This window comes from Leptopilina heterotoma, unplaced genomic scaffold (assembly GCF_015476425.1).
Source record: "Leptopilina heterotoma isolate Lh14 unplaced genomic scaffold, ASM1547642v1 Lhet_26, whole genome shotgun sequence".
NCBI lineage: Eukaryota > Metazoa > Arthropoda > Insecta > Hymenoptera > Figitidae > Leptopilina > Leptopilina heterotoma.
Window position 1 is genome coordinate 4,110,189 of NW_025110969.1, and position 13,488 is coordinate 4,123,676.

The following is a 13,488-nucleotide window of genomic DNA, read 5'->3' on the forward strand; positions in this document are numbered from 1 at the left end:
TCTTTCTTTTCATAAATATATATTTTCTCCCCTTCAATAATGAAATATTACATACTCAATTTATTTACACATAAATCAATGATTTGTATAATTTTAGAAATCAAAATAGGTACTAGAATTCTAGAATTTAAAATAGAAATCGTTTTTCATTATTTGCAGTAGAAAGACATTTTTCGGATTTTTTAAATTTTCATCGAGATGAAAAAAAAATTAGACTTCTTTCAGTGTATAAATATTATAAAAACATGTACCCAGAAAATTTGATGAAGTAAATTTAAGATTTTCTTGATTTTTTAGTAGGTGGCAGTCCGCTGTCGAATTCGGATGTATTGAGCATTCGGACTTTCTTTAAAGATCCAGTTTTAGTGCCAATTCCTCCAGTTTGCTTCCTTTGCGGCATCCTTGCAGGCCTGAAAAGCAAAAAACCTTACTTAATCATCACATTAAGGTAACCCGCAATTTTTGGTAATTTCTCGCAAACAACTTGTGTCCAGGAACATGTGAAGACATGTTAATTAAAATTTGACAAAAAAAATTATTCCCTCTAAATAGTCCCCATTGCAGTAAAATATCACTCGAGACTACCAACTGGCGTGCCGAATTCTTTATTGCCTTAGGTAATTTTTTTTTAATAATTATTCCTCAATCTCAATATTATCAAATTTTTATAAAAATCGTATTTACGAGATTTACAAAACAAAACTTAATAGAAATGTTTATTTAATAAATTTTAAAATTTTAAGAAGTCTCACTCGACCGAGAAACAGGAAAATGTCAGAAAATTTTGATCTTGACCAAAAGTTTTAAAATTTTTTATTAAAAAATATTTTTTTTTTAAAACACACCGACTATTTTGTGAGAAAAATAGAAATATTTATATTAAGACTTATTAATTATATTTCATTAAAAGATATTGAATGATCTTGTATAAAAAATCGTTTTCTTTTGTCGGGGAATTTTATCAAAAGTACTATAAAAATATTCAATTTCTGGAATTTACAAGAAAATTATAAATTTTGTTGTCCAACTTAAGACTTAAAAAAAAATTTATAAATTTTTTTTGCAATAATATTATTACAAAACAAATTTAAATTATAAAAACTTTGAACTAATTAAATCAAAAGTAATACGAAATTTCTAAGAATTTATTTTTAGATTCTAAATAGAACGAGACATTAAAATAAATAAATGTCTTCAAAAATTTTTATTAGAGCTTTTATGAATAATTAAAATCTTTTGAGTATTTTCTTTTTTGAAAATAATGTCTTTTTAATACTTTTAATGAAAAATTTGGAAAATAATTGAATTAAACAAAGAATTTTTTCAATACTTTAAAATAATCTTGTCTGTTCATACATAATTATAATTGAAAATTTAATTGATTCAAGTTTATTAAAATGTAATGATACTAATTGAATTTCTGCAAATAATTTTACTACTTATAACAGTAATTGAATCCTTCAAAGAAAATGTTATTATTTATGAAAATTATTAAATGTTTACGTAGAATTTTATTAAAATTTTTGAAAATAATTTGAATTGTTGAGAACAATTTAATTATTTATAAAGATAATTGATATTTTGAGAAGAATTAAAGAAAATGTTTAAACAAAATTGATTTTTTGCGAACAATTTTATAACTTTTAAAAATAATTGAATTTTTTTTTAGAATTTTATGGAAATTTATGAAAATAATTGAATTCTTGTGAAGAATTTTTTTTTTAAATAATATTCAAAAGAATTTAGTAAATCTGAAGAATTTTGCTATTTATGGAAGTAATTGAATTCTTGAGAAGAATTTTTTTACAGTATCTAGAAACAATTGAATTTTTTAGACGAATTTTAATAAAATTTTTAAAAATAATTACATTTTTTGAGGAATTTGATTAAAATTGTATTAAAAATAATTGAAATTCTGCAATGAGTTTTACTATTTATGAAAATAATTGAATATATTGCGAAGAAAATTTAAAAAATAAAATTATAATTACGGTGACTAACTTCCCTTGATTATTTTCGAAAAATGTAAATAAAATACTTTAAAAGAGTTTCATTATTTTTATTAAAAAGTAAAGAAATTTCAATTATTTAAAAAATTTTCAATTATTTGTTTATAAAAATTCAATTATCTTGAAACAATAGAATTGAAGAATTTCAAAAATCTTATTTTTCAGAATTTTCAAAAAAAACTTTGCGAAAATTCAATTTTATTAAAAAATTTTAAGTGTGTATCTTTTTTTAAATTAGCTAAACAAATTGTAATTGTTAATCTTCGCACTAAAAAACATGAATATAGTAGAATGTGACTTTTTATAAAATTCAATTATTTATCAATTATTAAATTAAAATACTTTGAAAATTCGATTTGTTAAAAAGTTTTTAATGAAATTCTTTAACAAATTTAATTATTTTTAGTTGAATTTTACAAAATTTCTATTAATTCGATAATTTTTTAAAAATTTATTTAAATAGTATATTTGAATCAGTGACTGATTTTTTACTGTCAAATTAATTATTTTTAACAAATTCAAATTTACAGAACAATATAAATATCTATAAAAATTGAAATAAAAAGCGATTTTTTAAAAACAAATTAAAATAATGATTGGTGGACAATTTTCCCAAAAAAAATTTTCCCAAAACAGTTTATCCCAAAATATTTTTTTCCCAATGCTGGATTTTCCAAAAAATAATTTTCCCAAAAAATTTTTCCAATGTTATATTTTTTTCAAAATGTATATTTATTGCCAAATTGGTAGTAAATAATCACATTCGAACGTAATGTCCAAGTGATTTTAAATACGTAACAAGTTTGAAAAATATAATAGTTTGAGTAAATTCTAGTTTGAAAAAATATTTGAATAAATTCTAGTTCGAACTAATAATTGTTCCAATAAATTTTATTTCGATAAAACAATAGTTTGAATAAATTGTGCTTTGAAAAATTATAGTTTAAGTAAATTCTATTTTAAACAAATTTTAGTTTAGAAAAATAATAGTTTGAATAAATATAAATAGTATTTTGAAAAAATTCTAATTTCAATAAATTCTATTTCGAAAAAAACAATAATTTGTTTGTTATAAAAATTGAAATAAAAAGCGATTTTTTAAAAACAAATTAAAATAGTAAAACTTTTTTTAATTTGGTGAAAAAATTCCTGGTACGGCATAAAATTCCTGGCTTATTCTCGGTCAAATTAAATTCTCGTCTATTTCCCAGATAGTAGACACCCTGCAAAAACATTTGATAGAAATGTTGGAAATATCTCAACTATATTTTAGGAATTTTTAAAAATCCGAGATATTTCATACGTTCGTTTAGAATAATATAAGAATATTCTATTAAAAGATATTGTTAAAATATTACATTGCTATTTTTAGAATATTCAAGAAAATAATGCACCTTTTCAGCTATTTCAAGGCAGAAAAGTAATGTGTTTCCTGGAAGTAATTAGGAAGAATACTTTATTATCGATTGGAATTAATGTTGCAATGAATGAGGAGTATCAATAATAATGCACCTGTATTGTCACCTGCCATGAAACAGAAAATGAAATCACACCCTATAAAAATGCAAGCACGTGCACGCAGACGTATAATATAAAGGTACGAGCTTACGCATCGACGCAAACAACCCAGTGGGCACAGGGACGTCTAAAAGACGTCTTAAAGACGTCCCTTTTTGTCCGCGGACGATTCGGGGACAATGATGGCAATGTCTCTGAGTCATCAAAAAGACAACTAAAAGACGTTCTATGTCTGGTCCAAAAGACGTCCAAAAGACGTCTAAAAGACATAAGAAAGGACGTCTAAAGTACGTCTAAAAGACGTCTTTTGGACGTCTAAAAGACATAAAAGGGACGTCTAAAAGACGTCTTTAAGACGTCTTTTGGACGTCCTTTTTACATTCCTTCAGATCTTAAATAAACATTTCTTTTATAACATTTTCTAAGTTGAAATTCAGTAACATTGTATTAAATTTATTTTAAGTTTAATTTTATTTTTTCTAAAATGTGGAGAAATAATGAAAAAATTCCTACGAAGCTGGGATCGAACTCGGATACCTTGGGCTTGAAACACTGCGCCTTAAGCACCTCAGCCGTTCAAGACAGATATGAACCTCTACAAAGTTAACGATCTCACTTGTCAATGAAATGAATTTAACTTAGAAAAATTCCAATGAATTTCACACTCATAAATTTCTAAGTCCAAGTTGAACTTAGAAAATAATATTTTCTATTTATGAAAATTTTTCTATTTTCAAATGTTGAATAAAAAAGACGTCTTTTAGACACCTTAAAGACATCTAATGGCCAAGACATAAAACATGAATAGGACGTCTTTAAGACGTCTTAAAGACGTCTTTTTGTACAAGTCCAAAAGACGTCCGCAAAAAGACATCCTTAGGACGTCTTTTGAACAAGTGTGCCCACTGGGAAAGATGTGACTGTCCACGAGAAAACGCGGCTTAGCTCCCAAACGTGAATTTCACAGGGCGAGCGATTGAAGTTAACTACGCTTGACATACCCATCTTTAAAACGATATATTGTCGAAAGTAATTGATATTTTTAACTTTTAACTTTTGCATTTGAAAAAGCAACATAAAATCTGTCGATTACCATAAAAAACTCAAAATTGATTTTATGGACCTAAAAGCCGTGTTTTCTCGTGGACAGTCACAGATGTATAACAGGTTCACATATTTGAGAGAGATCTCTACTCTCAATTTATTGGATTTATATACACTGCCCGCCTTTCACTCATTAAAAGTTACTCGGTCTCTAACTTTTTATTCTTTTTTCCACTTCTTTAAATACTTCATCCTCACGCACAAGGCATTTTTTTGCGTTATAAAAAGTATAATCATCTGCAAAGCTCAACTGAAAATCTTAGGAATTTGGTGATCAGTAAAGAGAGGGCTTTAAATTTATGAATTTGTGCCGTTACTGTAAAAAATTTTAATACTAACACTAAACATGTGTCTTCTAAATGCCTTAGAAAAAATTAGACACTACACGGAAAAAAAAGTTCCCAGATATTTCAGGAATTATTTCCTAACTCTTGGATACGTGATAACAGCTCTGAACTAGCGACGAACATTCAATGGTAATCAATGAATGTTTGAAAGAAATTCGGGAACTGTATTAGAAAAAGCTATAAATAGTCCATTAGTCTCTTTTTCATTACTTTCTCATGTAAAGTTCATGGCACTGGCCGCAACTGTTTCCGAATTTTTCGGGAACTCGTCAAGGAATCTTGGTGCGCAGAAACTGTGCGCACCAGTCTCAACAAGTCTCACCGTCAGTAAGACTTGCGTGCCTTATATATTTATTTTATGCTGAGGTATTTAACTCGCCTGTTTAGCTCAGCTGGATAAGACGCCGGACTTCTATTCTCAGGTACGCGAGTTCTGTTCCAGCCGCCGTCGATTTTTCTCTCATATGGTTTTTTCTATTTCAGAAACTTAATAAAAAATAAAAATTGTATGTGACCTTCAAGGATAAATGTGTGTGTGTGCGGACGTGTCAAGGAGGGGAAGTGGGAGGGGGGAAGCAGAATCCATTTTTTCTTGCATTCGCCTAACTTTTCGATTTTCTTGAACAGTTCCCGACTTTTTCAAGAACAGTTTGCCGAGAAGTGGTGAAATAGTTATAATTTGTAGAGAAATAGTAAATTACATATTTAAACGAGGCAACCTTTAGTTATCTGTGTACTACCCGCCGTATACAAGAGTTTAGAACGAAGTTCCCGAATAATCCTCGAACCTTTTTTGTTCCGTGTATGAAAATGTCTTTTCGACTCTCTTAATTTGAATCAGTTAAAAATTATGGCTTTAACTGACTAAAATGACTGATTTTCAGTGAAAAATAACTGAAAAATTAGTTAAACCTGACTATTAAATCAGTTAAGAAAATTTACTGAATCATCATTTTTAACTGAAGAAGTATTACTATTTAACCCCTTCATTGGCATTGACGCATTTATGCGTCAACTATTTATTTCATATTTAACTTGCTTCAAAGTGAAATCTAAGTTATACTCGGTTAAGTTATCTAAGTATTAAGTTATCTAAGTTATACTCGGTTTTCGGGATCGCTGATTACGAATTTCATAACAGATCTGTGGGCACTGGGTCATATTAGAATACACTGGGACATCCTAAGGACATCCTAAGTAGGATGTTTTTTGGGTGACTTTCTCTCTAAATCTGAATTAGTAGAATTCTACTTAGAAATAGTACAATTTTACTATTTAGTAAGTTTTCATGAAAGACTTTTCCCCTTTTCAATTAGTAGAATATTATTAATTTTTAGTAAAATTTTACTAACTTTTTAGTGAAATTCTACTAATTGAAAGTCACCAAAATGAATAGTTCACTAAATGAATTAGTAAAACCGTTTTATCGACGAAAAATAAAACAGTTCTACTAATTATTAGTAGAATTCTACTAAGTAATTAGTAAAATCTACTAATAATTAGTAGGTTAAGGGGCCCCAAGGTGGCCACCCATTTTTTAAACGACTGTAATTCCTAAACGGTATTATATAACATAATAAATAATATATGCCCTGAAACTGTATCTCCTTAGCTAACTTTTTTAGCAAAAAATTTTTTTTTATTTTACTAAGGAAAATAAAACTTTGACGACTTTGGAAAAATAGCTGAAATTTTGCTTTAAAAAAAATGGCCCCAAGGTGGCCACCATTCAAAAATTCACTGAAAAATTAAAAAAAAAATAGTTGCAAAAATCAATTTAAGGTAATTTTATTTGAAATGTATTGTTTTTGGCTTATAATCATAGAATCAATAGTTGCAAACTCTTTTTTTTTGTTTATAAGAAGCCAATCTAAAAATATTGTTAATTATTTACCCTATTTCGTACATTAAGAACTAAATTATTCTATTATTCATCATAAAATTTTCTAAATCGATAAAATTTACATTTTCCATAATATATTTTGATAAATATTACATCGTAAAAAAATTCAAAAGTTATTTTACATAAAAATGCATAGTGGTCACCTTAGGGCCAGGACGACATTTTTTAAAAGTTATCTAAAAATGGTATACAACCCCCTTAACACCCCCAGGGTGAATATTGCAATTTAAATTTTTACTTAAAGCAGAGTCGCAGCGCGCAGCAATTTATTCTTTGAAATTTAATAACTCAAAAACAGAAAAAAGGGCATTCTGCAAATTTACATGCCGATAGGAAAAAACCTCAGCTTTCGTTTGCAATAAATTATTTGGGAATAAATTGGACCGATTTTTGGGTAATTGAAAATTAAATGTTAATTATAAAAAATTAGTGTCAATTTTTAAAATATTAAAAAATAAAATTTACCATTGGAATGAGAACGAAAAAACCATTCAGAAACATATTCTACAAAATTTTCCCCATTAGAAATATGTTAAGAAAAATTCACAAAGTATCCGGTGTTAGCAAAATTGCTACCCCCTTTACCCCCTCCAAATTTTCGAAAAAGTCAAAAATGTTTTTTGGGTTACATTTCTACTTGAATGATAGAACAACAAATTCCCCCAGTTTCAATTTTTTTTAAGAAGTTTAAATTTCAACTTAATAAAATACTTAATAAAATACTTTTTGAGTTATGGAGTTTCAAAATTTTGATTTTTTTGAAAATATCTTTTTTCGATTTAATATAATTATTGATAAGTAAAATTAATGAAATTTAAAGTATGAATAGTGATTTTTAAAGGGGTTTTCACGGGCTATAAGCTGGTGATGAAAAAAAAGTTGTTTTCTGACAATTTGACCTTGAAATTCAAGGTCAAATTCTTAATTTCAATATACACTAGAACCCGGTTAATACGATCCAGTTTAATACTATTTCCCGCTTAAGACGCTCATTTTTGGTGGTCCTTGCAATTAAAGACATACATTTTATATCCCGTCTAATACGTTTTCCCGCATAAGACGCATTCTTAGTGCGGTCCCTACAGAATCGTGTTAATCAAGTTCTACTGTATCTCAAAATCAGTGTTTTTTATTTTTTTGTAACCTATCCCAATCGAAAGCTTACCTTTTTTAATATAAGCCATGTAAAAATCAGACTGGGACCATGGAACTTTTTGAAGAAATTAATTATAAATCATCATTTTCTATGTAAAATAATGATAAATATTATTATTTTCCTCAAAAATTCTCTTGGTCCCACTCTGATGTTTACATGGATCATAGAAAAAAGATCACCAGCTTATATCCCGTGAAAACCCCTTTAAAAATCACTATTCATACTTCAAATTTCATTAATTTTATTTATCAATATATTAAATCGAAAAAAAGATATTGTCAAAAAAATCAAAATTTTGAAACTCCATAACTCAAAAAGTATTTTATCAAATTCAAAAAAATTTATATTTACACTTCTACTGATAATAGTAACATTTTAGCAAAGTTTAGAGAAAATTCATTTTTTACCTGGGCAGTTGAGGAATTTTGCCCCATATGTTCGTAATTTGTGGTAACGTTTTATTTTTTTACTCCGAATCCCTTTGAGATCCCAAGATGAAACTTACAGGACATGTAAAGCACATTTGCCCTAACATTTAGTAAAATATTGAAAAAAATCGAAGATGATGTTTTTTCAAAAACGGATTTTTAATTTTTCAAAATTTCAAAAAAAAAAATTTTGAATTTTTTTTATATTAATTTTAACTTAAAAAAAAAATTAAAACCAAAGAAATCCTTTTTTTAAAATCCAAAATCGGTTAATTAGAACCAAAGTTATAGCACTTTAAAAAAAAAGACAAAAATTTTGAAAATGCCATATTTTTGGTAATTTTCAAAATTTTGAAAAAATATTTGGTGAAGTTGTTTATCACTATAAAAGTAATAAATTTACAAAAGTACCGCCAAATCCCAACAAGTCATGAAAATAAGTGTGTTGAACTGACGTGGAATCCACCATATGACGTTTCATGGTAAAAAAGTCTTCACGCTACAAAAACATTAAACTCAGTATTCCATGTTCATTGCATGAAAAGTGAATCTAATTTATTTTTTGTGGTGTTTTTTAGTTTCAGCACCTCACAAATATAGGATCAGACACCGCACTCGACTTTAAGTCAAAATTTAAATTGCAACGTCCACCCTGGGGGTGTTAAGGGGGTTGTAGGGGGTTGACGGTGGAAAGGATTTGATTTTGGTAGTCTTTTTTGGCTTCAGCGACCGGAAAAACATAGGAATAGACACCCTACTCGACTTTTTTTTAAACTGAAATCCCAACCCCCGGGAGCAGGTATAAGGGGGTGGTTGCGGGAAAATGGGCGATGAAAAAAATTTTTCATGGTCATATTCGGTTTCAGCGATCCCAAAAACATGGGGATAGGAGGGTGTGACCTCTGAGTTTTGACTTTTTTTTTATTTTGTGTGCCTGTGTTATCCACGTCTAAACATTACCAAAAACTTCGTCTTCATAAACAATGAAAATAACCTGAATCATTCAATGGTGCCAAATTTGCAAATTTTTCAAAATTCAAATCAGCATATTTAATATAATGGACTAGAAAAATAGGTCATATAAATTTGCATAAAATTTGTTACTTGCAGGTTTTAACTCTCGTTGAATATTAATCTAAAGTTTTTCAGTACTACTTCATGTATTTATTTATGAGTTTCAAAATATCCGTGTGATATAAAATTTTCTTTTGTCCGCCATATTGAATCAGCCAATTTAAATTTTGTAATTCTGACACTAAATTCGTTATCAGCGACCCCGAAAACTAGTTTCAAAAAAATCTGAATAATTTTTAATTTTTTATCCGCCATACTGGATTTAAAAACTTTTACAAATCTGACCAAAAATACGTTAAAAAACGTTCTTACTTCTCAGGGTATAAAAGTTGACCCAAATTTGTTTCCCTGTGTTTTTAAAACCGTTAATAAAAAACTTGTTAATTTAATAAATTTCCGTTAAATTCATTTGTTACCTTAAGCCAACTAAATTTAAAAATTCTATTAATTCGTTTATGATAAATGATAGTTTTAAGACTTTAAAGTATTAGCGACTGAAGTTAACATTTTAAGCTGACGGAATAAGATTAACAAATTTAATTTTTAGTTAAATGATGTCCACCTTTGGGAATCATAAACCAATCCACCTTGTGTGAATTCATTGTAATAAAAGTGAGATAAATGACTTCACTTTTCAATGAAGTAAATAATAGAATTTCGTGCTATGGAAAAATAATAATCATCTGAATTTCCCTTACAGTACTTAAAACCAAAAAGAAAGAAGTAAAAACTACAATCACGAAATCGGATAACAATCAGATCCAGGACGAATTTGTCATGTCGAAACAAAAGGCTTCCTTCATTCATATACAAAAACCAAAAAAAAAACTCCAAAAATCAACTTTTATTCATCCCGTGACTGTTTCTCACCACAAAAGGCAAGTTTTCATCATTTTTAATCTATCCCCACGTCTATTGTGTTACCAATCGTATTATTTCCACCCTTTTGACTGGAAATCGCACGCGACACCCTTGACCTCGTGGCCTGAGTTTGTTCTGGTGCGTGTTTGAGCATGAGCCAAAAGGGGCCGACGCATATATTGAGTTCAGCCATAATCAGAAAGGTGGACCTGACTCAACGTCAGTTTCAGGACTCGTGCTAGCTTCCGTAAGTGGCCGGAAGTGGCGGTCGCATCAGTCTGTTTAATAGCCGTATTGTATAATTATGAACAATAGCGAGGAACCAGAAGGGGGATGTCAGTATATGTTTCGCGAATGCCGCACATGTGAAATGTAAACCGTGAGCAGTGAGGACCAAAGAGAGATGGCGAGAGAGAATCAGAAACAGAGATATAGCCAAAGAGATGAGAGTGGGAGAGAGGAGGAGGAGGAGGTGGATGGATAAACAGGAGTTAGGGAAGTAAAGGTGGGAGGGAGAGACGAGTAGATATGAAGCGTATTGCTCATGGCCGACGACTATGCACCGTGGACATGTCCACTCCGTTCCGTCCTATGTGACGAATGACATTGGATGACAGTTTTGACGTTGGGCCCATAACATGAGTCAGTTAATTTCTCTCCACTGGCGTAACACATAAAATGATTCATCTCACAATGAAATTCATTTCCCCTCACGACCTATTCCTTCTCCTATCACATTCATCATTTCAATGTTCATTTCAATGCACTGCCTTCGTCTAAATTGTGCAAGTAGTATAACATCATCAAATTACGCCACTGCAGTAGTATATCATTTTTTTATTCCTAAAAATTGTTATCGTAAGAAACGAGGCGTGAATCCGTTATCAAGCAAATAATAACAAAACTTCACTCTTTTTACTTCCCTACGCTCTTTTCAAAAAGTCTGTTAGAAATCTGTCTTATCATAATATTACGAGTATTTGAAGGTTCATGAAAACATCGACTCCGAAAAATAGCGCTAATATCGAGAACGTAGAAAGGTTGTAGGACCTTATGTTTTTCCAAGTTTCCCTTTGGGTCCGTCTCTCGTTATTTGTAGACGTGAAAATAAATACAAAATAGTTCAGTGAAGATTGTTCAAGTTTAAATAAATAATGACTCTTTTATGATTACGAACATATTTACTTTCTAGCCTTTGCCAAGTTTTCCCTTAATTTCCCAATTCCTAACAAAGTCCATTTTAGTCCCACTTGGAAAAATTTCACTGTCCCCTGAAGATTCTCTTGAAATTCCAATAATCCGAAAAGATTTTAGAATTTGGATGGAACCGCAGCGAACGGAAAGAATGTTAAACCCTTGTAAACGTAAAGAAGATCTGATGAATACCTACAATCTGCGTTAGAAAAAGAAAAATCCAATCTGATGATAGGTCTTGGTATAGTCGCAAATAAATAATAATGCGCTTCGCCAATTGTAACGTACAAATGTATATCACATCAGTCGCACGGCAATTTACCATATATACGGGATTAATGGATAAATCATATCTAGTCTGTGGAAAGTAACGGTTCCAAATTGGTCTATTTGGTCACGTTCTGTTGCCTCAAATACTCGCGAATAATTCTAAAATAATGCACTCGATTTCGTCATCAATCATGATTTTCATTACCAATTTCTTTAAACATATTCTCAATTTTGCTTTTCATTGGGTCAATATGTAGGTATTTGAAATGATTTCTACACGATAAAAACACATTTTTCAACAAATATTTGGATTTTTCCAAAAAAAAATAGATTTTTTTGAAATTCAGACAAACGTAGAGACTAAACTTCTAAACGGATTTGTAAAATATTCTGGAATGTAATTAATTGGGTTAAATTCTCGATACATATTTCATGAATTTTCAATACTTTACTTATTTTTTAAAATATTTAGATTTTTCTCCAAAAAATTTGAAAAAGAAAAGAATTTTCTAAACAATTTCCCCTGTAATTACTTCATGCATTTATTAAAAAGTTGAGATGACGCAAAAAGTTTTAAAATCCCAACAAAAATTAAATTAAAATTAAATTAATTAAAATTAAAAATTAAAATTAAATTAATTAAAATTAAAAATTAAAAAATTTTTTAAATTGTCAAAAAAATTATTGAAATACATACAAGTAAGTTTCATTTATAGAAGAGGTATTATATTAATTCTGCAATACAAAAAAATATTTTGCCGGGTAATATCTACTTATTATTTTATTTCTAATTGATTCATCAAGAATAAGGTAAAATATTTTTTAGGTATTTTTTCTAGAATTAAATTAGTTTTGTGCAGAAATAACACTCCCCTCCGTTACCGCTCACAAATATAATTATAAAATATAAACAAAAACGATAACATAGAAATAAATACATCAAAACTCTTTGTAGTGTCATTATAGTTATGGTTATTGCATTAAATGATGAAATAAAAAAAACAATCAGTTTTAAAAGGATCTTTAGTTTGTCAGTGTCCATCGACACAAAAAAAACTTCCCTCCGTTACCGCAGTAAATTTAGTTTTTAGGAAGTAGGGTCATTTGGGGTAAATGTAAACAAGGGGTAAATGTAAACAGTAGATGTTTCAGCTAAATTTACAAATTTAAAAATAAGTACGACGTCAATATTTTTACCTCAGCTCACCTACAAGATGTTCTGAGTATTGCCAATAATTTATTTTGACAATTGACAATTACTGTTTCAGTATTTTGTCTCGCATTTGCATAAAAATAAATTTAAAAATCAAACAAAAATATGTAATTCTTCCTTATTAATGCCCTAACAAAAATTGACTTTGATTTTTGATTTTCGTCAATTTAGTTAATAAATAATTAAGTGTTTACATTTACCCCGAGAATTCGAAAACTCGGGGTAAATGTAAACAGGACTTGAACTACATTTTAAAAGAAAATAATTGAATAAATTTGCTTTTATTTCACAATTCCATTGTTTTTTTCATTCACTTTGGCAATGTAAAATTACATAGAAAAGGAAATTAGGTCTTTAAAAAAAAAAAATTGATAAAAAAAAATTTTTAATTTGATCAATTTTTAAAAATAT

The 13,488-nt window shown here is 28.7% G+C and overlaps 1 protein-coding gene across 1 annotated transcript in view; it reads right to left on the minus strand.

Moving 5' to 3' along the window:
• LOC122503398 (probable ATP-dependent RNA helicase CG8611) overlaps nucleotides 1–13,488 on the minus strand; it is a 93,836-nt gene continuing 80,348 nt past the window's right edge. Inside the window, exon 9 of the mRNA XM_043613916.1 lies at nucleotides 1–410. Within this exon, the coding sequence (XP_043469851.1) occupies nucleotides 275–410 (136 nt within the window). The 3' untranslated portion in view covers nucleotides 1–274. The remainder of the gene's footprint in view (nucleotides 411–13,488) is intronic.